We start from the raw sequence: 27,923 nt of genomic DNA, 5'->3' as shown, positions 1-27,923 counted from the left end.
TGCTCAAATCCATGTCCATTGAGTCGGTGATGCTAGCTAATCATCTCATCCTCTGCCGTCCCCTTCTCCTTTTGCCTTCAATCTTTGCCAGTATCAAGATCTTTTTCAATGAGTCAGCTCTTCACATCAGGTGGCCTAAGTATTGGAGCTTCAGCATCAGTCCTTCCAATGAATATTCAGGGTTGATTTCCTTTAGGATTGACTGATTTAATCTCCTTTCAGTTCAAGGGATTCTCAAGAGTCTTCTCCAGCACCACAGTTTGAAAGGATCAATACTTCAGTACTCAGCTTTCTTTATGGTACAGATCTCACATCCGTACATGACTACTGGAAAAACCATAGCTTTGACTATATGGACATTTATTGGCCAAGTGATGTTTCTGCCTTTTTTTTCACTTTTATTTGCCTTTATTTTTTGCGGCATTTATGCCCGGGCCATAAGTTTTTGTTTCTTCAGTTTCTTCTGGGATATCTTTTTCTTCTGTGCAACCTCCTCTTCTGGTTTAGGAACAATCTGTTCTTTTCAGTAAGGATCATCTCATTGTGGCAGGGAGAGCTCATGTAGGGGTTGATCCGACCGTGAGCTCTGTAAGTCCTGCGCTGCATCTTGGGGGCTTTGTTCACTTGGATGTGCTCAATGACCAGAGAATCTACATCTAAGCCCTTAAGTTCAGCATTACTCTCTGCATTTTTGAGCATGTGTAGTAAAAATTCAGCACTCTTTTTGGGCCACTGACCCTGAGTCCAGCCCCACTGTTTGGCCTGTGCACACCTGCCAACTCCACCGTTGTAACGACGGAACGGCACACATTGCTTCTTTAACGTGACGTCCTTCAGATACTTGGTGGCTTTTCGGATATGCATACCCTTTATGGCCTGGGCGGTTTCACGAGTGTTCTTAAAGTGTACATGAAGATTTGAACCTCTTGATTTGCATGCTAAAAAATACCGGAAAAAATTTTTTTGGGTTAATCTTGGTATTTGGGTGCCTCATACTCCAAAATAAGAAATGTTGCTTGCTGACTTACATTTTATGGGGTTTTCTGGGTCAAGTGAATAGCGCACCATTTTTAGGGGTCACCTCAGGCCGCTTACCAGAAAAGGAAGCTGTTTCTGCTTTTTAATACATTGTTTAGGTTTGTCATAGCTTTCCTTCCAAGGAGCAAACATCTTTTAATTTCATGGCTGCAGTCTCCATCCATAGTGATTTTGAAGCCCAAGCAAAGAAAATCACTGCTTCTCACTTTCCCCCCTTCTATTTGCCATGAGGGATGGGACCAGCTTCTATCTTAGTTTTTTGAATGGTGAGTCTTTAAGAAGGTCATTAATCGACATGGGGAAGTCTGACGGCTCCTGCCGTGTCCCCACCACAGTCAGCTGTAGGTTTGGAATGCGTTGTATTCGCAGGCAGGCTCTCTTCTGTCATTACCATTGCTTCACTTTCAACCTCCTAGCTGAGCAATGAGAAGCTCCCATTTGGCCAGGGGAAATTTTCCAGAAAGAGTGGTAGCTACAAGTCTTTGAGAGCCAACACTCACTACAGCTAGGGAACAAGTCCACAAGCTTTGCGGATTATCAATGCTGCCAACAGCAATGTATTGAGTATATAAAAGAAAATCACACCGTGGCTTTTGTATACAAGAATTAAAAACATTTTTGAGGAGGCAGTGAGTAAACAGATTTAAAACAGCCCAAGAATAGAAGGCAAAATCTAATTAAATGACAGAGTATACAGTACAATTATACATTCTTGGAGAGAACAGAAAGAAAGCTTGAGTCAAGTGCATATACACTTACTCCCGAATTTCAATAGGAGAATGTGTTTTAGGCTTGACATTGAAAGATCAGCCTTGAATAGAAGAAAAGGAGTGGATTGCAGAGTAACAGCATAAAGATTCAAAGATGATTGTTACCTTAAATGGTGAAGGGTTCTGTTGATGGAAACGTCATCAGCTGGAACTGGTGGCTATTATCTTGAGGTACAATGAACCAGACTGAGAAGATTTGGAGCATCTTCTTCCTAGTCTTTCTAAATGCCCCTTTGTTCATTTTCTGTTAGGGGACTTTTTAAAAAAAGAACCACAAATAGAAGCTTTTTAAAAAATTTTATTTATTTTAATTGGAGGTTAATTACTTTATAATATTTTAGTGGGTTTAGCCGTACATTGACATGAATCAGCCATGGGTGTACATGTGTTCCCTATACTGAACCCCCCTCCCACCTCCCTCCTCATCCCATCCCTCAGGGTCATCCCAGTGCACCAGCCCTGAGCACCCTGTCTCATGCATCGAACCTGGACTGGCGATCCATTTCACATGTAGTAATACACATGTTTCAATGCTATTCTCTCAAATCATCCCACCCTCGCCTTCTGCCGCAGAGTCCAAAAGTCTGTTCTTTACATTTGTGTCTCTTTCGCCATCTCGCATATAGGGTCATTGTTACCATCTTTCTAAATTCCATATACATGTGTTAATATCCTGTATGGGTATCTTTCTTTCTAACTTACTTCACTCTATACAATAGGCTCCAGTTTCATCCACCTCATTAGGACACGACTGAGTGACTTCACTTTCACTTTTCACTTTCATGCATTGGAGAGGGAAATGGCAACCCACTCATCTATGGGGTCGCACAGAGTCCAACACAACTGAAGCGACTTAGCAGCAACAGCAGCAGCAGCAGAAAATAGACGTTTTTGTTAAGGTTCTAGAAATAATAACTTTCAAACTCTTTGTAACTATTCAACCATTTATAACTATTCAATTTATTGTAACTCTTTGCATAGATTAAATGTTAGCAGCTTAGGCATAATTTTGGATTTATTTCCAAGTTCTGTAGTTGCTGTCTTATAAGAAGTTGAGATCATGTTTTTTAAAGGTCATATATGCTACTGTTAAACAAAATTCTGCTGAAGTCAAGACACTCCTTGGCACAGATCTTAGAGATGTGACCACCAGCAAGTTACTTTATCTTTTTGAACCTTAATTTTATTATCTGTGAAAAGGGGGTATTTCTATACATCTGACAGGGCTTGTGTGAAGTTTGGACATTAAATATACAAGATACGTAATAAAAGAGATATTTATTAAGTTCTCAATAGATAAAATCAGAGTAGGTACTCAAATGGGAGCTTTCATATTGTCACTATCATCATGTTTGATGTATAAATGAAGAGCAATGTTGTCTACCCTCTCAAGCAAGACTGCATGGGTTCAAATGTGGACTCCAGCACTTATCTAAGGTGACTTTGGGTGTGTCCCTTAATCTCTTTGTGCCTGAAAAAGGAGATAATAGCAATACTTGCCTCATAGAGTTGTTTTAAGATGCAATGAGTTGATAAATACAAAGAACTTACTACTATGCCTGGGTCATGGGAAATACTTCCTATTTGTTAGCTATTATTTCTAGAAATTTGAGTCTCAAAGTTAAACGTGGAAATCTGTTTAAAGCAATTGTTTAAATAACAAAGACCTACTGTATAGCACAGGGAACTATATTTAATGTATTATAATAACCTATAATGGAAAAGAATCTGATAAAGAACATCTGATATATTTTAAGTTGGCCAAAAAGTTAATTTGGATTTTTCTGTAAGATGTTACAGAGACACCTGAATGAATTACTTGTTTATTTGTTTTTGCTTGTGTGGGTCTTCGTTTCTGCATGCGGGCTTTTCTCTAGTTGTTGCGAGCAGGGGCTACTCTCTGGTTCAGTGCTTGGGCTTCCCATTGGCGTGGCTGCTTCTGTTGTGGAGCACAGGCCCTAGGGTGTGTGGGCTCAGTAGCTGTGGTTCCTGGCCTCTAGAGCCCAGGCTCCATAGTTGTGGTGCACGGGCTTAGTTGCTCTGTGACATGTGGAATCTTTCCGGGCCAGGGATTGAACCTGTGTCTCCTGCAGGTGGATTCTTTATCACTGAGTCACCAGGGAAGCCGCCAAACAAACTTTCTGGCCAACCCAGTGTATGTATAACTGCACCGTGTTGCTGTCCACTTGGAACTGACACAACATTGTAAATCAACAATACTCTGTTTTTTTAAAGCAACTGTTTTAAAGACAGTGGTTTAAAGACATCTTGATCCCCCCAAAGTTGGTTTGGGAATAAATAGCCTATTGCTCCATTATTGTTAGGACCTTGCTAACTGAAAAACGTGTCTACATTTTGCCTGTACTTTAGCCGCTTCCTCTGTCTCACTGCAGGAAAGTCAGCAATGGCCTCTGTGAAGAAGGTAGCTGAGAAGCGGCACAACCCCGTGGAAAGCATCTGTAGAAAACTGCGAGCCATCCAAAAGAGAGAAGACGTTTCTGATCCCATCCGACAGATTACCAAATACCAGTCTAGCAGTTTTGACAGCCCACAGACTAACCCCAAGAAGGATTTTGAAGGGGTACTGAAGAAAATGATGGCTGCTCACCTCCGTCTGCCTGACACGCTCTTCTTGAGTCCTGAGAAAGATGGCACCTTCGCTTCACAGTCTCAGATAGTGTCTCCAAGAACCCCGTCTGTTTCTCATCTCAGCTCTCCTGAGAATGCAACATACTCGCTTATGCTCACAAGTTCTGAAAATATCTCAAGGCCAAGATCACAGAGCTCCCAAAATTACACATCTCTGATACCGCAGATCATGAAAAGGGAGCTCTTTGCTAATAAGGATTTGACTAACTATTGTAGTGGAAATGATTTTAGTACCTTAGCACTTGATTTTGATTCCCCCTCTGATCAGAGCTCTACTCCTCAGGATTCCGTGGTGAAAAAATTATCTCCGAATGAAGAGGGTAAATATTCTTCTTTTAATGTTTCTTCTTCCAATAAAGCAAGGAACGTATGACTCTGAGAGTGCCTGATCTAAAATGAAGTATGAAACTTGATGGAAGCATCTATCTTTCCCTTAAAATTTTCTTTCTCTCAACAAAAATCTTATATCCGAAACATCAGTATTTTCTATGCTTTCAAATATAAACCTGATAGAAATTCTAGATTATATTTTCAATCATAATCATTTTTTTCTACTGACCTGGAAACAAACTTTCTCCTGGGCAAATTAGAATGTCATGATAGAAATACACAGATATATGGGAGTTAAAATTCATATGCTTCCAACATGCCTTACTGAAAATTAACATTTTAACATTTTTCCCTCTTTGTGTGTGAGAGAAACATTTAAGAAAGTGTAGCGCCAATAAGGTACACCAGGAAACAATGTAAATTCTGTAGGCCAAGTTCAATGAAATTTTGGAATTCTATTTAGGGTATTGCTTACAGAATTCCATGTATGATAGGCCCTAAAAAACAATGTAAAATGATACATTTTCTGTGTAGCTAATGTTTACTTTCCCTCTGCTTTCTTTAAAATATTCCTATTTGTGGTAACACTATTTGCTTTTTCACAGAGTGCTTTTTTTTTTTTTAAACAGGTAAAGATAGCTTTATTTTCCCCAATTGCATTATATTAACTGAAACCTATCCATTCTGGCTCATGAGTTTATTCAAACATATATTCTTCATAGGACTAAACTGTCTTAATCCATTGAGCACCTCATTATATATACCACTTCCTTCACAGTGCCAGAAATTGTAAGCAATATAACTAAAGTAATATCCAGAAGTAACAACTTTTTGACTACAAATATTTGCATACATTTCCTTGTATAAATGTTCAGTTGTCATCAAAAATGCAAAATTAATTTTATCTTTCCCTGTTCCAGTCATGTAATGTCAGTCGTTATTAACCCATCAAACAATTGCACAGTGGCAATATCTTAGAGATGAAGGTACCAGTACTGGCAAGAATAGGGATAACGCACTGTAGCCCGTTCAACTTTCTCTGTCGACTCTGCCAATGAAAAGTACCTACACGAATAACGGAAAGGAATCTCAATTTCGCCTTCTCTCTCACCTCACAGAGTGCTTTTAATATCACAGGACAATAAAGCTCACTTCCCTCTTCATCTTCTCTCTTTTTATTCCACCTTTGTAAAACTTGAAACATGAATAATCAAAGATGCTTCAAGACCACTTTTTTCTTGATCTATTCATGTTAAGTAGCCAGTATTGTGGGCTGCTCTTTATGTGAATATTTGAAACATACCATATGTAAAAAAGTATACGTTAGTCACTCAGTCAAATCTGACTCTTTGTTAAAATTAAAAAAAAAAAAAAGCAACTAAGCATGTTAGCACATAAAAGCATCTGGATTTGCAAACTTTTTCTTCTGATAGGGTGGAAACAAGGAACTGATGATGGCAAGGAAGATGTAACCGCTAGCAACAACAGGACCTATGAAGAAGAATTGCTTAGGAATATTTTTAATATATGTGACTCCAAACGCAGAGGTTAGTTGAAAGTTTTCTGCTCGGATTTTCACTGATACTCATTCAATCGTACTTTCTGTTGTGAGAGAAAGGGAAATGGTTATGTGTGGTGCTCTGTGTATCTGTGTGTACATATGGCAGGTGCAACCTAATTTGGGAGGGGCGATGGCTGTTTAGATGTCGGTTAATTTCTTTCTACCTGCTTTATATATTTTGCCAGAATCCTGAATGATTTTACTGAGCTTATCATCAATTTTACCAGCTGCAGTCATTGACTGGAACTATTTACATCTCACAGGTGTTGCCTCACAATAAATACAGACTTCATATACATAAAACCACTGTACAAATTTAACTCCAATTTTTAAGTCAATTTTAGATTTTCACTTCTGTTTTTCTTAGAGACATGCTTTTTTTAAAATTTCCGCAAGTAATGTTTAGCATGTCAATGGTTCATGATCACTGTAACAAAATTAATAATATGGAGAAAAGAAAGGAAAAAAGAACTCATCAGTTATCCTATTTCCCTGAGTAACCACTGTTAATGATTCATTGCATAACCTGCTCCCACAAATTCCTTGGTCAATATGGTTTCCTTTCATTTGGATTAAAACTTTTTTATTATAGAAACTTTCAAACATATACAGAAGTGGAGAGGGTATTATGGCCCTTATATATATGTCATAGATAATGATGTCTCATTTTTCCTCCACTTTCCTCTGCTCCACTCTGGATTGTTCCTGTAGTTCAGTTGCTAAGTTGTGTCCGACTCTTTGTGACCCCTGGATCCACCAGGCTCTTCTGTCCTCCACCATCTTCCACTAAGTCTGGATTACTTTGAGGCAAGTCTAAGACATCATATTATTTCCTCTGTAAACATTTCAGTACATTCAAAAGATAAAGACTGATTTTAGATACAGCTATACAATGTCTTTTAAAATCTTTTATTTTTAACTTATATTATTGGGGTATAGCAATGGCACCCACTCCAGTACTCTTGCCTGGAAAATCCCATGGATGGAGGAGCCTGGTGGGCTGCAGTCCATGGGGTCGCTAAGAGTCGGACACGACTGAGCGACTTCACTTTCACTTTTCACTTTCATGCATTGGAGAAGGAAATGGCCACCCACTTCAGTGTTCTTGCTTGGAGAATCCCAGGGACCGGAGAGCCTGGTGGGCTGCCGTCTATGGGGTCGCACAGAGTCAGACACGACTGAAGCGACTTAGCAGCAGCAGTAGCAGCATTGGGGTATAATTGTTTACAATATTGTGTTCATTTCTGCTGTACAGCAAAGTGAGTCAGCTATATGTATACATAGATACCCTCCCTGTGGAGTCTCCCTTCCACCCCCCAATCCCACCTCTCTAGGTCCCTGCTGAGCACCGAGCTGAGCTCGAGTGCTATACAAACTTCCTGTCTATTTTACAATGTCGTTTTTATGACCAAAAATGTAACATAAGTTTTAAATATCAAATACCTTACCAACATTCAAGTTTTCTCATTTGTATGAGAAATTTATGTTTTCTTAAACAGTTTATTTGTTTAAATCAGTATCCAAGAAACAGTTGTTCATTGTTATTGGTTATCTGGCTTATCCCTCTGTTCCTTTTTCATTCTTTTTGTATTTTAAGTTATTTGTTAATGAAACTGGCTCTTTTATCTCCTCATTTTCTCCAATCTGAATTTTAGTGATTGTGGGGCCATAGCAACACAACCTGTTTTTTGTCCTCTACATTTAGAGGCTTGATCAGGTAAATGTTTTATATCTTTTTTTTTTTTTTTTTTTTTGGCAAAACTCTGTATAGATGGTGTTTTTTTTTTTTTTTTTTTTTTTTGGCTACATCAAGTGGCAGGCATGTGGGATCTTAGTTCCTTGACCAGGGATCAAACCCTCACCTCCTGCATTAGAAGCATGGAGTTTTAACCACTGGACCGCCAGAGGAGTCACAGTATGTGTAATTTTATCAAAAGACAAAACTATTTGAGAGTGAAGGCTTCGATTTATTCTTTCATAAGATGATGTGAAGGTTAGTAGTTTATCATTCCTTCTTACTTTATCAACTGGACTATCTATAAAGAGAAACTATGCTGCTTATCAGTTTTATAAGGCTGTGGCTGAGTCTTGTTTCCCAAAGGAAAGGCCAGATAAAAGTTTGATGGTTGTTTCTAATTGAAAATAAACTCCAGATACTGTGTCTCTTTACCCTGAAGTACATCAGTATGTACTTCCTACAAAGAAGAACATTTGCTTGTATAGCTGCAGAACAATTATCCAAATTAGGATATTTAACATTGATATGATACTGTTATCTAATTTAAATGTCTATATTCAAATTTTGTCTATTTCCCCAATAATATTATTTATAGCTTTTTTGTTTCCTGGTCCAGGATCAAATTCAGAATCACACACTGTGTTTAGTTTTCACATCTCTTCAGTCTCCTTTTATCTGGAGTAATTCCTCAGATTCCTTGCCTTTTATGACTTTGAAATTTTTGAAGACTATATGCCAGCTACTTTGTAAATGTCTGATCTGTCTTGTTTATTCAGGCCATACATTTTTGCAGGCACACTACAGAAATGATGTTATGCTCTTCTCAGTACAATATACCAGGATTTTTAACTTTGATTAGTGTGATTAGTGTGGTGTCTGCCAAATCTACATCTTGTAAAGTTACTATTTTCCTTTGTAATGCCTGTACAAAATGAATCAGTTGATCTAAGAAAGCAATGGAAAATTTTAAGCCAAAGTGAGGACTATAATCCAGGAACAGTCTTTCAGAAAACTCAGAGAACCATTCTATGCTCCTGTAAAGTTGGAGCACATTTTTGAGACAGAAGGCTGTACATTAAATGGTGTACATATTATTAACGGTCTACACAATCCGGATCTAAGCATATAAGGTGAGTAGTGAGTCATGGTTTATCGTAGTTCCTTGTAAGAAGGAAGGTTATCTTTTCAGGTGTTGTCTTGTTGGTACTATTATAATGTTGCTTTCTATGGTTGAGCAGGTATTTCTGCTGACGGGCATGTTTGGTTGATGCAAAATGCAGATACACAATGCATAGTAGAGGGGAGAGGGGAGGACAAAGAGCAGAGAAAATGTTTAGTGCTTAAGTTTTCCTTGACTAGCCTTAGCAGTTTCATCTGTGGCTCAAGTGGGGAATGATCTGCTTTAGGTGGCAGAATTCGTTTCTTGCTCTTTTGGACTGAAGACTTCAGAGTCTTGCTGATGTCAGCTAGACAAGTTCTTGCTAGTTGCACCTCTGAATATAGGGAGGCCCTAATATGGCAGATTTGATTCTTCAAAGCCGGCAGGGGAGTGACTCCAGCAAGATAAAAGTTTGCAAGTGATAGTAACTAAGACGTGCCAACTCTTTGGAGACTCCATGGACTATAACCCACCATGCTCCTCTGTCCATGGGATTCTCCACCCAAGAATACTAGAGTGGGTTGCCAGTTCCTTCTCCAGGGGATCTTCCTGACCCAGGGATTGAACCCAGGTCTCATGCATTGGTAGGCAGATTCTTTACCGCTGAGTCACCAGGGGAGCCCTAGCAAGACAGGCACTGTAATCTCATGTAAGTTAATCACACAACCATATACATGTATATTCGGTCCCCTTTGCCATATTCTACCAGTTAGAAGCAAGTCCCAGGTCATGCCCACACTCCAGGGGAGGAGACTACACTAGGGTGTAAACATTAGGAAGCAAGGATCATAAAGGGGAAGCCTGGAGTCTGTCCACTCACTGCCGCAGTATGGTTGCAAAAAAATGGTTTAAGACCTTTTTTTTTTGGTCATTATTTTCTCCTTAAGGTATATGCAATATATTCCCTAAGTGTACATGGGAATGTTTCCAGACTTGCTTTATAATCTGCTTTTTCTTACTTAATAACCTTGAGTAGTTGTCTATGTCAATAATATATATTTTCTCTGTATATTGTACTTTCAGTTCAGTTCAGTTCAGTCGCTCAGTTGTGTCCAATTCTTTGCCACCCCATGAATCATAGCACGCCAGGCCTCCCTGTCCATCACCAATTCCCGGAGTTCACTCAGACTTGCGTCCATCGAGTCAGTGATGCCATCCAGCCATCTCATCCTCTGTTGTCCCCTTCTCCTCCTGCCCCCAATCCCTCCCAGCATCAAAGTCTTTTCTAATGAGTGAACTCTTCACATGAGGTGGCCAAAAGTACTGGAGTTTCAGCTTTAGCATCATTCCTTCCAAAGAAATCCCAGGGTTGATCTCCTTGGGGGGTGTAATGTAATATATTTAAACAATATGTCTCAATTGGGTTTTTTTTCTCTATTATGAAAAACGCAAAAATAACCATAATAAACCATAATGAACATTCTTATAGCAAAACATTTACCTGCACTCTTAATTATATTGGTAGGATGAATGGGACTTATTTATTCCTGGTAAGCCTCTCTGCATGGACAAGATTTAAGGAATTGTTTCCCAGAAGAAAAAAAGGAAACTCCATTAAAGGGAGATGGGAGATGTATTAGAAACAGAACCAACAGGGTGTGTGTGTGTGTGTGTGTGTGTGTGTGTGTTGTGTGTGTGTGTGTGTGTGTGTGTAAAATATATAAAGAGATGTATTATAAGGAACTGGGGCTTCCCTGATGGCTCAGTGGTAAAGATCCACCTGCAATGCTGGAGACACAGGAGATGCGGGTTCAATCATTGGGAAGATCTCCTAGAGAAGGAAGTGGCAAAGCCACTCCAGTATTCTTTCCTGGAAAGTTCCATGGACAGAGGAGCATGGCGGGCTACAGTCCATGGGGTCGCAGAGTCGGACACGGCTGAGCGTGCAGGCACACACGCACAATTACAAGGAACTCGCTCACGTGACTATGGAGGCAGGCCTGTTCGAAGAGCTGCAGGGTGAGAGAGCAAGCTGAAGATGGAGTCCCAGAGAGCTTATGACGGTTTCCTTCCAGTCAGTGTCCAAAAGCCTGAGAGCCAGGAGCAACCTGTCCAAAGGTCAACGTCTGGAAACTGAAGAAGAGCTGATGTTTCCGTTGCATCCAAAGTTAGGAAAAAGGATAAGTCTTGGTTCCAAGGCAGTCACGCAGGAAGAATTCTCTCTCATCTGGGGAAGGGTCTGCCTTTTTGTTCTATTCAGGCCCACTTGCATTAGGGGACAGCAGCCTGTGTTAGTCTAGCAATTTAAATCTTAATCTCTTTCAAAAACACCCTCACAGAAACAACCAGCATCATGTTGACCAAATAACTGGGCACCCCATCTCCCAGTTAAGTTGACACGTTAAAGAAACATCTCAGGAGATCTTTCTGGTTTTGAGGTATAAGATCAGATTTTAGAGCTTTAATGGAGGAAAATGAGATTTAGGGTATTCTTTTTGACTTTCTAACTCTCCAATTATGCAAACAGGAATAAAAATTATCTTTCTAAATAACTATTAAAATTTTATTTCCATTTCTTTCACAACCTAATGACATTTTCCATTAACTTTATGCATTCTTTAAAGTCATTCAGTATCCTTTACAGCTCTCCTTCCCTAATTATGTACTAAGCTTATTCTTTTGTTTTTTATTTAAAAACTTTTTTTTCAAATATTAGTGTCTCTACTTAACTCCTGGGATAAGAATCTTCACCCTATCAAACTTCACCCTATCAAACTTCTACTTCCTTTTTCTTCCCTCTTTAAGTTGCTAGCCCAAGACAGGCCTTAGTTAAGAGTAGAAAAGATGCCTTATGCTTGAGGAAGACTGGTGTCAATTACTAACACAGTCTGTATGACTTTAATTTCTGAATGTGATAGTAGGGCTGATTATATCTAAGAATGACTTTTCCACCCCTCCCTCTCCACCCCAAAGAGTCAAAGTACTTACTTGAGGCTGAAAATTTCACCTAGGGCCAAGGAAACCCTTCCTTTGCTGAATGCTTTTTAAAAATATTTATTTATTTTAAAATATTTATTTATTTACTTGGCTGTGTCAGTCTTAGTTGTGACATGCAGGATCTTCCCTGTGTCTCGTGGGCTTCTCCAGTTGCAGTGCCAGGGCTCAGTAGTTGCTGTAGCTCGAGGGCTTAGTTGCCCCACAGCATGTGGGATCTTAATTCTCTGACCAGGAATTGAACCCGAGTCCCCTGCATTGGAAGGTGGATTCTTAACCACTGGATTACAAGTGAAAGTGAAAGTGAAGTCGCTCAGTCATGTCCGACTCTTTGCGACCCCATGGACACAAGGGAAGTCCCCACTAAATTCTCTTTAAGGAAAGAATGGGAGAGAAAAATAAAGTGGCATTTTGACCACTTCCCACAAGTGATTATTGATTACATCTGTGTGTGTGTGTGTGTGTGTGTGTGTGTGTGTGTGTACAGGCACACGCACGCGTGCTCAGTTGCTTAGCCATGCCTGACTCTTTGTGACCCCATGGACTGTAGCCCATCAGGCTCCTCTGTCCGTGGGATTTTCCAGGCAAGAATACTAGAGAGGGTTGCCATTTCCTCCTCCAGGGATCTTCCCAACCAAGGGATCGAATCCTCGTCTCTTGTGTCTTGCATTGGCAGGCAGATTCTTTACTTTACCATCTGAGAAACCTATTGTTACATAAATCTTTCCTATTTGAATCTCACAACTCTGTGTAGTAGGCATCATTTCACAGATGAGGACACTGAGGCTCAACGAGACTGAGTGAGTTCCCCAGAGCCACACAGCTGATACAGTCCAGAGCCAAGATGGGACCCTAGTCAGTTAGACTCCAGCCTAAGGCCAGTGCTTTTTCTACTTTATGACATCAACTCAGCAGGATTGCGAGGGTTATAAGGCACATTTCCAGGACCCAAGGGACTTGAACGAGTTAAGCACCTCGCTTAAAAAAACATAATCTTTTGCCACCTTTAAAAACTAACTTGACTTTCTTCTTCCTAAGGTTTAGTCAGAGTCACCAAAATAATAGATTATCTGAGACAGACAACTAGTCAAGGTTCTGAAGATGATGGCCTTGAGGAGCTATGGATCATGCTTGATCCTGAAAAGAGAGATGTACATGTGAACCTGGAAACCTTCCAGGCCACTGTGAAGGAATGGATGATGGCTCACTGCAGAAACAAATGGTAATCATAGTCCCAGCAGGATGTGTTTTCAGGTTCTGATTTAACAATGATTGCAATGAATGTTAATCACTGTTGTTGTTGTTTTTTTTTTTTTTTGCACTGATAGGAAATACTATCTGATAGTATCTTACTATTAATCCAAGAAATGAAAATCAAGAGAACATATTTTGTGCATCAGTTTAACAAAAGTTTAGAGGAATGACTCTATCCCATGTTGTCAGGGCGGGTGGAGAAATAGGCCTTCTCTTTGTTTATAATCATGCAAGTTGGCACAGCTTTTCAATGGCAGTTTAGGAATGTATGGCTTCCCAGGTGGCTCAGTGGTAAAGAATCTACTGACAATGCAAGAGACGCAATTTGATCCCTAGGTTGGGAAGATATCCTGGAGGAAGACAATGGCAATCCACTCCAGTATTCTTACCTGAAAAATTTCATGGACAAGAGGAGGCTAGCGGGCTGCAGTCCATGGGGTTGCAAGAGAGATAGACAGGACCGAGAGACTGAGCACAGCATGAGCATCAGAGCCTTAGAAATACGCAATGTGGTCAAATTACATAACTTCAGGAAAGACGACAATTGTATACTCTAATGTATATGCAGAATGTCGTTTATGATTATGATAAATGTAAGCAAACCAAATATTTAATAGTAGGTGGTTGGACAGATAAATGATAATTCTTCCATACTAATTAGTCACTCAAAGTTATAATTAAATAAATATTTGACAGGAGAAATATTCGTACGTATTTATTTTAAATAATTGGCCATACATCTGTATATGTAGTACACTCCCATATTTGTTGAGAAATGAAAATATGCACAGGAGAAAGTGGGAAGGAATATATTCCAAAATGATTATCTTCGCATGAAGACCTTAGCTTCTTTGTCTTATTTTCTTATGAATTTTCTACTTTTCCTAAAATATTTAGGCTTGATGGTATAGTACAGATATCAATAATCCATGGGTAAAGTGGAGTGAGGGCAAAAGAGAAAATTTATTTTTATGACAAATATAAATGAAAAGAAAAAGAACATGGGAGATATAAATATAAAAGAACAGAAACTCAGAAATGGTGATGGGTGTGGATCTATTAATAGGAATAGTGAGAGTGAGGACTGAGCTATTCTGCTCAGTCATCTTCTGAACATCTCATGTTGAAACACAATAGGATGTAAGTGCTAGTCTAGAGGCTTTTGTAGCTGCTCCGAAAAGATTATCTAAGGGTTTGGCAATTAAGATTAGGCAGCGAAACTGAAATCATAATACAAAGACTCTTGGAAAAGAAATGGTTGAAGTGTTAATATGTTCATTTGGGGATGTCCTGGGCAGAGGCCTGTGAATAGGGTTCTCCAAATTTTAGGAGCGATATGCTCCAAACTACAGTTAGTTCAAGTTCAACTTGGTTTTTCATGAGAAAGAGAAAAGAGCACCTTCAGTGTGCCCCAAATTATTAGCTGTTCATGCCTTTTCCTTCCTAATTCTCTAAGACCCAACGTCTTGCTACCTCTATAAGTGTCCACTTATTCCTCCAAATCATGTCAGCTTCCTAATCCACTGAGACTCCTATTGCCTAATTATAGCTATGTACATCATCACCTAGTTACTAATGCATTCATATTCTTTTCTTCATGTTAGATTAAAGTTTATATGAGGTAGAGACAATATGTTTCTTTTCTAAGACTCTGTTTAAGAACAGTGTTGGGCTTCAAATTGTGGCCAAATGGGCAGATGGTTTTAAAATTCAGAAAGACCAACATCAATAAGAAAATACAGAACACATCTGAAAAATTGGCTCAGGTTTGGTTTGACAAGGAATTCTAGCTCACTGGTTTTGTTTTTTGGCCATAGGGAAGGAGAGAATAGTGGATCAAACAGCAGAATGGTTGACTCTGCTTTTGAACAGGACAGCATAAAATCATGTGAAGCAAGTATGTATGTGTTTCTTTGGGATTGTTCTGCCAGTTTATTGTGGTTTGGAGAAATGGATTTTTTTTACAAAACTCTCTTGTGTGTGTTTCAGTTAAGATGGCCACAGATATAACAAATTCTTCATCATGGAACTTCAAGGGGTTGGGTGGAGACTTGCCTAAAGGAGTCTTGTAAGCATTCTTACTTGTAACGTTTTCTCAAGTGCCTCAACTTTTCTTATGGGTTTTCTTATTTCATAGATTTATGTATTTTATTTTATTTCTGGGCTTTCCTGCTGCCTCCGACAGTAAAGAATCTGCCTGCAATGCAGGAGTTCAGCTCAATTCGTTTCAGTCATTCAGTCGTGTCTGACTTTTTGTGACCCCATGGACTGCAGCATGCCAGGCTTCCTTGTCCATCACCAACTCCCAGAACTTACCCCAAATCATATCTATTGAGTTGGTGATGCCATCCAATCATCTCATCCTCTGTTGTCCCCGTTTCCTCCTGCCTTCAATCTTTCCCAGCAGTAGGGTCTTTTCCAATGAGTCAGTTTTTTGCATCAGGTGGCCAAAGTATTGGAGCTTCAGCATCAGTCCTTCTAATGAATATTCAGGACTGATTTCCTTTAGGATGAACTGGTTTGGTCTCCTGGCAGTCCAAGGGACTCTCAAGAGTGTTCTCCAACACCACAGTTCAAAAGCATCAATTCTTTGGCACCAGCCTTCTTTATGGTCCAACTCTCACATCCATACATGACTACTGGAAAAACCATAGTTTTGACTAGACAGACCTTTGTTGGCAAAGTAACATTGGCAAAGCAATGCAGGAGACCTGGGTTCAATCCCTGCATCTGGAAGATCTCCTGGAGAAGGGAATGGCAACCCACTCCAGTATTCTTGCCTGGAGAATTCCATGGACAGAAGAGCCTGGTGGGCTCATGAGATCTCAAAGAGTCAGACATGACTGAGTGACTAACACTTTCAACTTTTTCATGTATTTTATTTACAGTAAAGTCACTTAGCTCTGCTTGTGTGCATGTGTGGTAGGGCTAACATAATTTATTTTTAACTCTTACCTATTATATCATAATTGCATTAGAAGCAGTTTCACTAGGAACACAAATTGTGAAAGATTATGAAATGTCACATAAATGAACATTTTCTCACACATGAAAACTTTATCCTTCTTTGACTTTATGTGTTTTCCACGCACGACAAGTTCCATCTTATATAGAGTTATGATATTGACCTTAAGCTCTTTGAGGGGTTGCTTTTTGTTTTTCTTAGTTGGAGTGTAATTGCTTTAATGTTGTATTAGTTTCTATTGTACAATGAAGTGAATCAGCTATATGTATACCTATATCCCTCTCTCTTGGATGTCCCTCCCGTCCCACCCATCTAGGTCATTTTAGAGCACCAAGCTGAGCTCCCTCTGCTTTATAGCAGGTTCCCACTAGCTAGCTGGACATGGAACAACAGACTGGTTCCAAATAGGAAAAGGAGTATGTCAAGGCTGTATATTGTCACCCTGCTTATTTAACTTCTATGCAGAGTACATCATGAGAAACGCTGGACTGGAAGAAACACAAGCTGGAATCAAGATTGCCGGGAGAAATATCAATAACCTCAGATATGCAGATGACACCACCCTTATGGCAGAAAGTGAAGAGGAGCTAAAGAGCCTCTTGATGAAAGTGAAAGAGAGCAAAAACGTTGGCCTAAAGCTCAACATTCAGAAAACGAAGATCATGGCATCTAGTCCCATCACTTCATGGGAAATAGATGGGGAAATAGTGGAAACAGTGTCAGAGTTTATTTTGGGGGGCTCCAGAATCACTGCAGATGGTGACTGCAGCCATGCAATTAAAAGACGCTTACTCCTTGGAAGAAAAGTTATGACCAACCTAGATAGCATATTGAAAAGCAGAGACATTACTTTGCCGACTAAAGTCTGTCTAGTCAAGGCTATGGTTTTTCCTGTGGTCATGTATGGATGTGAGAGTTGGACTGTGAAGAAGGCTGAGCACCGAAGAATTGATGCTTTTGAACTGTGGTGTTGGAGAAGACTCTTGAGAGTCCCTTGGACTGCAAGGAGATCCAACCAGTCCATTCTGAAGGAGATCAGCCCTGGGATTTCTTTGGAAGGAATAATGCTAAAGCTGAAACTCCAGTACTTTGGACACCTCATGCACAGGATTGACTCATTGGAAAAGACTCTGATGCTGGGAGGGATTGGGGGCAGGAGGAGAAGGGGATGACAGAGGATGAGATGGCTGGATGGCATCATGGACTCGATGGACATGAGTCTGAGTGAACTCCGGGAGATGGTGATGGACAGGGAGGCCTGGCGTGCTGCGATTCATGGGGTCGCAAAGAGTCGGACACGACTGAGCGACTGAACTGAACTGAACTGAACTAGCTAGCTATTTTACACCTGGTAGTGTATATGTGTCAATCCTTATTACTTCTTCAGTAGATACTTTTAGATATTAATGCGAAAAGCTGTTTTCTGCTACACATGAGTTTAGATATTAAGGAGAAGTGACTCTGTTCTTTATTTTTATTTTGAAAAAAATTTTTTGGCTGAGCCAACATGTGGCTTGTGGGATCTTAGTTCCCCGACCAGGGACTGAGCCCAAGTCTCTGCTTTGGAAGCTCAGAATTGAAGCACTGGACCTGTCCTTCCTTATTTTATCTTTGCCACTTCAGGTTTATCTGTGCAAAAAATGTGGACTAGGAACCATGTAGCCAACCTGTGCTAAACTCTGGGAAAAGATGGCAAAGAAGAGGAGGCCTGGGACTCCTCAAAAAACACAGTTCAGACTCTCAAAGGGTTTAGGATCAAATGTCAGGGCAAGCGTGACAGCTACAAATATTAACAAGCTGTAGAAAATACTAGGAACAATGAGTACTAAATTGTGAGCTACAGGCTACAAAGATAAAACTCTACGAATTGTTTCCTAGTTAAATGCCTGTGGAAACCGGCCAAGATTTCTGACTGAAAGAATCCAGTGTCGATTTATTCCAGGATTTTCCATAACCCAGGCAGAAGTAGGAACTCCTCACTGTAGATACAGACAGAAGTTGGGAGCAAAGTGAAGAGGAAGAAACGAAAGCTGTAAAAGTTGATTTCACAAGTGGCAGATGCTAAATATCTGGCAATTTTGGAAAAACCTTTGGTGTTGTTGTAATAAGTGCTTGAATAAATACTGTGTATGTGAACTATGTTTATGAGGATGAATGACAATAAAGCAGAAAATCTTCTTTATTTATTTTTGGTGGTGCTGGATCTTCATCGCTGCATGTGGGTTTTTTCTAGTTGTGGCAGTTGGAGGCTATTCTTTGTTGCGGTGCACGGGCGTCTCACTGTGGTGGTTTCTTTTTTTCACACAGCAAAGGCTCTGGGCAAGTAGGCTTCAGTAGTTACAGCATAAGAACTCAGTAAGTTGTGGCACGCGAGGCCTAGACTTAGAGGGCTTTGGCAGTGGTGGCCTACAAGGCTTAGTTGCTCCGCAGCACATGGAATCTTCCCAGACCAGGTATTGAACCTGTGCCCCTACGTTGACAGACGGATTTGTAACTACTGGACCAACAGGGAAGTCCTCACAGGAATATTTAAGCTTGTTTGGGCTTAACCATAAGCCTTACTTTGACTGGACGGGATTAGTGATGTTGAAGTTTATGCTCATTCATCCTTTTACCCACAGAGAGGTACCTGATTTGATTACCTATATAGCAGACCTGCATTTCAACAAGCAGAAATTGGAAGATGAAAATAATAAATTGAAATTGGCATTAGAAAACTTGGAAGAAGCAAACAGAGAGTTATCAGAGGACTGTACTGAACTGCGCCTTCAGGTAAAAAGGTGAGCCATGGTGTGGGTATTGTGTGCTGGAAATTTTCAGTTCCTTTTCCATTTTTAAAAAATAAATTTGTTTTTTTATTGAAATACAAGTCACAAAGCAGAAGAGCCACCCTGTTGAGGTATACAATTAGTTTAGTGTTTTTTAGTATATTCACAAGATTATTCACATGATCTAATTCCAGTTCAGTTCAGTTCAGTCGTTCAGTCATGTTTGACTCTTTGCGACCCCATGAATCACAGCACGCCAGGCCTCCCTGTTCATCACCAACTCCTGGAGTTCACTCAGACTCAGGTCCATTGAGTCCGTGATGCCATCCAGCCATCTCATCCTCGGTCGTCCCCTTCGTCTCCTGCCCCCAATCCCTCCCAGCATCAGAGTCTTCTCCAATGAGTCAACTCTTCGCACGAGGTGGCCAAAGTACTGGAGTTTCAGCTTTAGTATCATTCCTTCCAAAGAAACCCCAGGGCTGATCTCCTTCAGAATGGACTGGTTGGATCTCCTTGCAGTCCAAGGGACTCTCAAGAGTCTTCTCCAACACCACAGTTCAAAAGCATCAATTCTTCGGTGCTCAGCCTTCTTCACAGTCCAACTCTCACATCCATACATGACCACTGGAAAAACCATAGCCTTGACTAGACGGACTTTAGTCAGCAAAGTAATGTCTCTGCTTTTGTATATGCTATCTAGGTTGGTCATAACTTTTCTTCCAAGGAGTAAGCGTCTTTTAATTTCATGGCTGCAGTCACCATCTGCAGTGATTCTGGAGCCCAAAAAAATAAAGTCTGACACCGTTTCCACTATTTCCCCATCTATTTCCCATGAAGTGATGGGACCGGATGCCATGATCTTCGTTTTCTGAATGTTGAGCTTTAGGCCAACGTTTTTGCTCTCCTCTTTCACTTTCATCAAGAGGCTTTTTAGCTTCTCTTCACTTTCTGCCATAAGGGTGGTGTCATCTGCATATCTGAGGTTATTGAGATTTCTCCCAGCAATCTTGATTCCAGCTTGTGTTTCTTCCAGTCCAGCATTTCTCATGATGTACTCTGCATAGAAGTTAAATAAGCAGGGTGACAATATACAGCCTTGACATACTCCTTTTCCTATTTGGAACCAGTCTGTTGTTTCATGTCCAGTTTTAACTGTTGCTTCCTGACCTGCATACAGGTTTCTCAAGAGGCAGGTCAGGTGGTCTGGTATTCCCATCTCTTTCAGAATTTTCCACAGTTTATTGTGATCCACACAGTCAAAGGCTTTGGCATAGTCAATAAAGCAGAAATAGATGTTTTTCTGGAACTCTCTTGCTTTCTCCATGATCCAGCGGATGTTGGCAATTTGATCTCTGGTTCTTCTGCCTTTTCTAAAACCAGCTTGAACATCAGCTGGTTCATGGTTCATGGTTCATGTATTGCTGAAGCCTGGCTTGGAGAATTTGAGCATTACTTTACTAGCATGTGAGATGAGTGCAATTGTGCGGTAGTTTGAGCATTCTTTGGCATCGCCTTTCTTTGGAATTGGAATGAAAACTGACCTTTTCCAGTCCTGTGGCCACTGCTGAGTTTTCCAAATGTGCTGGCATATTGAGTGCAGCACTTTCACAACATCATCTTTCAGGATTTGAAACAGCTCAACTGGAATTCCATCACCTCCACTAGCTTTGTTCGTAGTGATGCTTTCTAAGGCCTACTTGACTTCACATTCCAAGATGTCTGGTTCTAGATTAGTGATCACATCATCATGACTATCTGGGTCATGAAGCTCGTTTTTGTACAGTTCTTCTGTGTATTCTTGCCACCTCTTCTTAATATCTTCTGCTTCTGTTAGGTCCATACCATTTCTGTCCTTTATCGGGCCCATCTTTGCATGATATGTTCCCTTGGTATCTCTAATTTTCTTGAAGAGATCTCTAGTCTTTCCCAATCTGTTGTTTTCCTCTATTTCTTTGCATTGATCGCTGAAGAAGGCTCTCTTATCTCTTCTTGCTATTCTTTGGAACTCTGCATTCAGATGCTTATATCTTTCCTTTTCTCCTTTGCTTTTTGCCTCTCTTCTCTTCACAGCTATTTGTAAGGCCTCCCCAGACAGCCATTTTGCTTTTTTGCATTTCTTTTCCATGTCCCCTGCACAATGTCACAAACTTCATTCCATAGTTCATCAGGCACTCTATCAGATCTAGGCCCTTAAATCTATTTCTCACTTCCACTGTATAATTATAAGGGACTTGATTTAGGTCATACCTGAATGATCTAGCAGTTTTCCCTACTTTCTTCAATTTAAGTCTGAATTTGGTAATAAGGAGTTCATGATCTGAGCCACAGTCAGCCCCTGGTCTTGTTTTTGTTGACTGTATAGATCTTCTCCATCTTTGGCTGCATAGAATATAATCAGTCTGATTTTGGTGTTGACCATCTGGTGATGTCCATGTGTAGAGTCTTCTCTTGTGTTGTTGGAAGAGGGTGTTTGCTATGACCAGTGCATTTTCTTGGCAAAACTCTATTAGTCTTTGCCCTGCTTCATTCCACATTCCAAGGCCAAATTTGCCTGTTACTCCATGTGTTTCTTGACTTCCTACTTTTGCATTCCAGTCCCCTATAATTCCAGTTATTCACAAGTATATCCACATGATATATTCACATGATATCAGGTATATTCACGTGATCAAGACATTTTCATCACTCCGAAAAGAAATCCCATACTGATTAACAGTAGTGATTAACACTCCCCATGTCCTCCCCTCTCAGACCCTGGCAACCTCTAATCTACTTTGTATCTCTATGGATTTGTCTATTCTGAACATTTTCATATTCATGGAATCATACAGTATGTGACTTTTGTGTCTGGCTTCTTTCATTTAGAATCACATTTTCAAAGTTCATCCATGTTGAAGCATATATTGCTATTTCATTCTTTTTTATGACTGAATAATATTCCATCGTATAAATATACCTTAGTTTGGACATTTGGGTTAGCACCACTTTTTGGCACTTAAAAAAGCTGCTGTTATGAACATTTGTGTGCAAGTTTTTATGGGGTCATATGTTTTCTGTTTTCATGGTTATATATCTAGGAGTGAAACTGCTATACTTTTTAAGACCTATACTTTGGTCTTCCCTGATAGTTCAGTTGGTAAAGAATCCACCTGCAATGTAGGAGACGCTGTTTTGATCCCTGGGTCAGGAAGATCTGCTGGAGAAGTGATAGGCTATCCACTCTAGTATTCTTGGGCTTCCCTTGTGGCTCAGCTGGTAAAGAATCTGCCTGTAATACAGGAGACCTGGGTTCGATCCCTGGGCTGGAAAGTTTCCCTAGAGAAGGGAAAGGCTATCCACTCCAGTATTCTGGCCTGGAGAATTCCATGGACTGTATAGTCCATGGGGGCACAAAGAGTTGGACATGACTGAGTGACTTTCACTTACAACCTATACTTCAGGGCTACCCAGGTAGCACTGGTTGTAAAGAAGTTACCTGCCAGTGCAGGAGACATAAGAGACACAGGTTTAATTCCTAGGCCTGGAAGATCCCCTGGAAAAGGAAATGGTCACCCACTCCAGTATTCTTTTCTGGAGAATCGCATGGACAGAGGAGCCTGGCAGGGTACAGCCCATAGCATCACAAAGAGTCAGACATGACTGAAGCAACTTAGCATGCACGCATGCAACTTATACTTTGCATTTTGAGGAACTGCCACACTTTTCCAAAGTTCCAAAGTGACTTTGGAAAACAGCTTTATTTTCCTACCAGTAAAGCAACTTTATTTTCCCATCAAAAACGTTTGTTAGTTCTTTTCTAGCAATGATGTTCTCTATGTCCTTCAAGTCTCTGTGTAAGACCAGTATGCATACAGATCAAGTATAAATCTATCCCAACATTCAGTGGTTCACTAGAACTCTTACTCTATGCAAAGTTCCATGCTAAGTATTATGAGAGATTCATTGATGAGTCAGGTTTAAAATGTGCCATCAGTTTACCTTGTGGCCACAAGACCCTGATGCTGGGAAAGATTGAAGGCAGAAGGAGAAGAGGGCAACAGAGGATGAGATGGTTGGATAGCATCACCAATTCAATGGACATGAACGTGGGCAAATTCTGGGAGATGGTGAGGGACATGGAAGGCTGGGGTGCTGCAGTCCATGCGGTGCAAAGAGTCAGACATGATTTGGAGACAGGGTACCTGTGGCCTAGAAGGATGATAAGAACATTCATTACCTTAGCTTAAGGTAGAAAGGGATACTGGACCTTAAGGATGTAATAGATCAAGTGCAGACTCTGGTAAAACAGATAAAGTGGGACATGCTTGAGCATCAGAAAACAAGCAACCTGGTTCTAACAAAGTCTGTGTGTACAGGTGTCATCAGTTCAGTTCAGCCGCTCAATCGTGTCCGACTCTTTGTGACACCATGAATTGCAGCACACCAGGCCTTCCTGTTCATCACCAACTCCCGGAGTTCACTCAAACTCACGTCCATTGAGTCGATGATGCCATCCAGCCATCTTATCCTCTGTCATCCCCTTTTCTTCCTGCCCCCAATCACTCCCAGCATCAGAGTCTTTTCCAATGAGTCAGCTCTTTGCATGAGGTGGCCACAGTACTGGAGTTTCAGCTTTAGCATCAGTCCTTCCAAAGAACACCCAGGACTGATCTCATTTAGAATGGACTGGTTGGATCTCCTTGCAGTCTAAGGGACTCTCAAGAGTCTTCTCCAACACCACAGTTCAAAAGCATCAATTTTTCAACACTCAGCTTTCTTCACAGTCCAACTCTTAACATCCATACATGACCAATGGAAAAACCATAGCCTTGACTAGACGGACCTTTGTTGGCAAAGTAATGTCTCTGCTTTTGAATATGCTATCTAGGTTGGTCATAACTTTTCTTCCAAGGAGTAAGCGTCTTTTAATTTTATGGCTGTAGTCACCATCTGCAGTGATTTTGCAGCCCCCCAAAATAAAGTCTGACACTGTTTCCGCTGTTTCCCCATCTATTTCCCATGAAGTGATGGGACCAGATACCATGATCTTAGTTTTCTGAATGTTGAGCTTTAGGCCAACTTTTTCACTCTCCTCCTTCACTTTCATGAAGAGCCTCTTTAGTTCCTCTTCACTTTCTGCCATAAGGGTGGTGTCATCTGCATATCTGAGGGTATTGAGATTTCTCCCGGCAATCTTGATTCCAGCTTGTGCTTCATCCAGCCCAGCATTTCTCATGATTTACTCTGCATATAAGTTAAATAAACAGGGTGGCAATATACAGCCTTGACATACTCCTTTTCCTATTTGGAACCAGTCTGTTGTTCCATATCCAGTTCTAACTGTTGCTTCCTGACCTGCATACAGGTTTCTCAAGAGGCAGGTCAGGTGGTCTGGTATTCCCATCTCTTTCAGAATTTTCCACAGTTTATTGCGATCCACACAGTAAAAGGCTTTGGCATAGTCAATAAAGCAGAAATAGATGTTTTTCTGGAACTCTCTTGCTTTCTCCATGATCCAGCGGATGTTGGCAATTTGATCTCTGGTTCTTCTGCCTTTTCTAAAACCAGCTTGAACATCTGGAAGTTCACGGTTCACGTATTGCTGAAGCCTGGCTTGGAGAACTTTGAGCATTACTTGACTAGCGTGTGAGATGAGTGAAGACTCTACACATGGACATCACCAGATGGTCAATACCAAAATCAGATTGATTATATTCTTTGCAGCCAAAGATGGAGAAGCTCTATACAGTCAGCAAAATCAAGACCGGGAGCTGACTGTGGCTCAGATCATGAACTCCTTATTGCCAAAATCAGACTTAAATTGAAGAAAGTAGGGAAAACCACTAGACCATTCAGGTATGACCTAAATCAAATCCCTTATGATTATACAGTGGAAGTGAGAAGTAGATTTAAGGGACTAGATCTGATAGATAGAGTGCCTAATGAACTGTGGACGGGGTATGTGATGTTGTACAGGAGGCAGGGATCAAGACCATCCCCATGGAAAAGAAATGCAAAAAAGTAAAATGGCTGTCTGAGGAGGACTTTCAAATACCTGTGAAAAGAAGAGAAGCGAAAAGCAAAGGAGAAAAGGAAAGATATAAGCATCTGAATGCAGAGTTCCAAAGAATAGCAAGGAGAGATAAGAAAGCCTTCCTCTGCGATCAATGCAAATAGAGGAAAACAACAGAATGGGAAAGACTAGAGATCTCTTCAAGAAAATTAGAGATACCAAGGGAACATTTCATGCAAAGATGGACTCGATAAAGGACAGAAATGGTATGGACCTAACAGAAGCAGAAGATATTAAGAAGAGGTGGCAAGAATACACAGAAGAACTGTACAAAAAAGAGCTTCACGACCCAGATAATCACAATGGTATGATCACTAATCTAGAGCCAGCCATCCTGGAATGTGAAGTCAAGTGGGCCTTAGAAACCATCACTATGAACAAAGCTAGTGGAGGTGATGGAATTCCAACTGAGCTATTTCAAATCCTGAAAGATGATGCTGTGAAAGTGCTGCACTCAATATGCCAGCACATTTGGAAAACTCAGCAGTGGCCACAGGACTGGAAAAGGTCAGTTTTTATTCCAATTCCAAAGAAAGGCAATGCCAAAGAATGCTCAAACTACTACACAGGTGTCATAGATGCTAAAATTCTGAACAGAAAAGTTCTCACTTAACTTGAAAACACAGAAAAGCATTCTGACCATGAACTGCTACCCTCACAACTTTTGACCATACTCCAAATCAATCTATAAAATTAAATATATGTATATGTATTTATTTGGTTACACCAAGTCTTAATTGAAGAATGTGGGATCTTTAGTTGCAGCATGTGGGATCTAGTTCCCTGACCAGGGATCAAACCCGGGCCACCTGCATTGGGAGTGCAGAATTTTAGCCATTGGACCATCAGGGAAGTCCCCCAATCTATAACATTAAAAGAAATGCTAACCTCAAGCTCTCTCCATTCCATTGTTGGCTTATGTATTTGAAATATAATAACTCAAAGTTTCTTTAAAAAGAAAACAAGCTATGCTTTGAGTGAATGTGTGATGGTATATAATAACTGTTTGTATAATTATATTAATTGATATTATGTCTTAGTAGTAGAAGGAAAGAACTGTGTGATTTAGCCAGTGATGGATTTCAAAGGGAGTATGCTAGTCCTTGGCTTCAGAAATATGTTTGTTTCCTTCCTCCTTTTATCTCCCAGTATACTCTACCCAAGTCCCTTCCCTTTCTAAGGACTGTGAAAGATCTTGAGTAAATTTTTTTGTTTGTTTTTACTATTGTTGGCATCTGGTTTGAATTTTCAGTGGTTTTCAACTTGGAGCTTAAAAACAGTCTGTGGCTTTAGTTAGCATCTTTGACGGTTATGTTTGAGGTTTTGCTTATTGCCTTCTCTCCCCACCCCCACAGTGCCCACCAGGCTATTATGAGAACAAACCTGTTAAAAGAAGAACTGGAGGAACTGAAAATTAGTATGAATGCTTCAGAAGAGCAGAAGACCATGATTGTAGCCCAGAACAAACAATTAGTAAGTCATCCAAGTACTTTGGAATTGGCAGATCGTTTATTTAACTGAAATCCAAGATGGTTTATGTGGAGGCAAAGATCAGAAATCAGTAGGCTGATGAATGAATTGGTAACCCCTTAGAAAAGTAAAGGCAAGTAGGATAAAAAAATAACTGTTTTCAACCAGGATTAAAATTCTTTACAAATGTTACATTTGCAATGGTTTGTGAAGATCTAGAATGCCTTCTGAAGTTAACAGGTGGCTTTATAAATATCTGACACTGAAAGTCACATCTTCCAAAAAAAAAAAATCTGTGTGTCAAACTTTCACCTTTTTCTCTGGTTTTTAAAAACATTCATTTTTTCAGCATGTACAGATTATTAATTAGCTCCATTATTCAGTCCTTAACACTATATATGCGCAGGCTTGTAATTTTGGGAGCAAAACATTATTTAGACTAAGCTTCAACTACCAGAGAAGTAATTATTTTCATGGAGACTGTTAAACTATTTTTTGGAGCTTCAGTAATAATCTTCAAAATCCCTCTAGCACTATTTGAGCATTACTAACCATGGTTGGACGTAGGGGGACGGTCAGCTGAAAGTCATTCAGACTGATTTATTTTTAGGTCTGTTAAGTATCAGGAAACTTGAATTTCAGGCCTGGGTCTTTCACTCATGACCTCCTACAAGCAACACAGTTTAGCTTAGCTTTTGCCTCAACAATAAAATGTGGCGACTGGACTCACTAAGTATCAGGTGACTTTTGCAAGTCTCTATGAATACATTACAGCAAGGACTCAGTCTGGGACCACTAAGGAGCTTTTATGTGGAAATCATGTGGAGCAGTGACCAAGAGCCCACCCTTGGGAGTCAGGCTGAGAACATGCAAGCCCCATTTTGGAGGGCTGTGTAACTTTAGGCAAACCACATAACCTATTTTTGTTTCTCATCTTTCCTTCTCTGTCATGGTTAGATTGAGTCAAGGAGGAGAGTGACTTCTCACTGATACCGAGAAACTGGAAGCAAAGGCTTAACCCCATATTGAGAATATTTTCCGACTAGGCTCATGTGCAGTATGTCAGTGCTATATTTAAGGTTGATGAAAAAATGTTGATAACTCTGGAAGTAAATATTTGTTATTTTCATAAGCTTCTCAAATACTTTAAAATTATGTTTCTCTTAATAAATCAGGAGACAGAAAACCGGGCTCTGATTCTTAAGATTCGGATTCTCCAAGAAGAGGTATGTTGA

General features: G+C 40.2%; 1 protein-coding gene and 1 pseudogene across 1 annotated transcript; one reads left to right on the top strand and one right to left on the bottom strand.

Moving 5' to 3' along the window:
- Window positions 1-410: 410 nt before the first annotated feature.
- Window positions 411-1,068, bottom strand: LOC138436399 (large ribosomal subunit protein uL22-like; annotated as a pseudogene).
- Window positions 1,069-4,212: 3,144 nt separating this feature from the next.
- On the top strand, window positions 4,213-27,923 carry LOC138436398 (inositol 1,4,5-triphosphate receptor associated 2-like). The gene is made up of 8 exons (XM_069581991.1): window positions 4,213-4,777; window positions 6,221-6,334; window positions 13,218-13,401; window positions 15,251-15,330; window positions 15,423-15,501; window positions 19,020-19,178; window positions 26,574-26,691; window positions 27,864-27,923. Exons 1-8 carry the CDS (start codon window positions 4,213-4,215, stop codon window positions 27,921-27,923), a joined length of 1,359 nt encoding a protein of 452 aa, XP_069438092.1.

Source organism: Ovis canadensis, chromosome 3 (genome assembly GCF_042477335.2).
Source record: "Ovis canadensis isolate MfBH-ARS-UI-01 breed Bighorn chromosome 3, ARS-UI_OviCan_v2, whole genome shotgun sequence".
Lineage (NCBI taxonomy): Eukaryota > Metazoa > Chordata > Mammalia > Artiodactyla > Bovidae > Ovis > Ovis canadensis.
This window is presented reverse-complemented; position numbering and strand designations above follow the sequence as displayed.

Excerpts from the sequence above, each read along its gene's own strand:
- LOC138436398 (XM_069581991.1), top strand. The coding sequence starts at position 4,213 with ATGGCCTCTGTGAAGAAGGTAGCTGAGAAGCGGCACAACCCCGTGGAA. Across the intron at positions 4,778-6,220 it reads ATTATCTCCGAATGAAGAGG|GGTGGAAACAAGGAACTGAT; the intron begins GTAAATATTCTT and ends TTCTTCTGATAG. Across the intron at positions 19,179-26,573 it reads CTGCGCCTTCAGGTAAAAAG|TGCCCACCAGGCTATTATGA; the intron begins GTGAGCCATGGT and ends CCACCCCCACAG.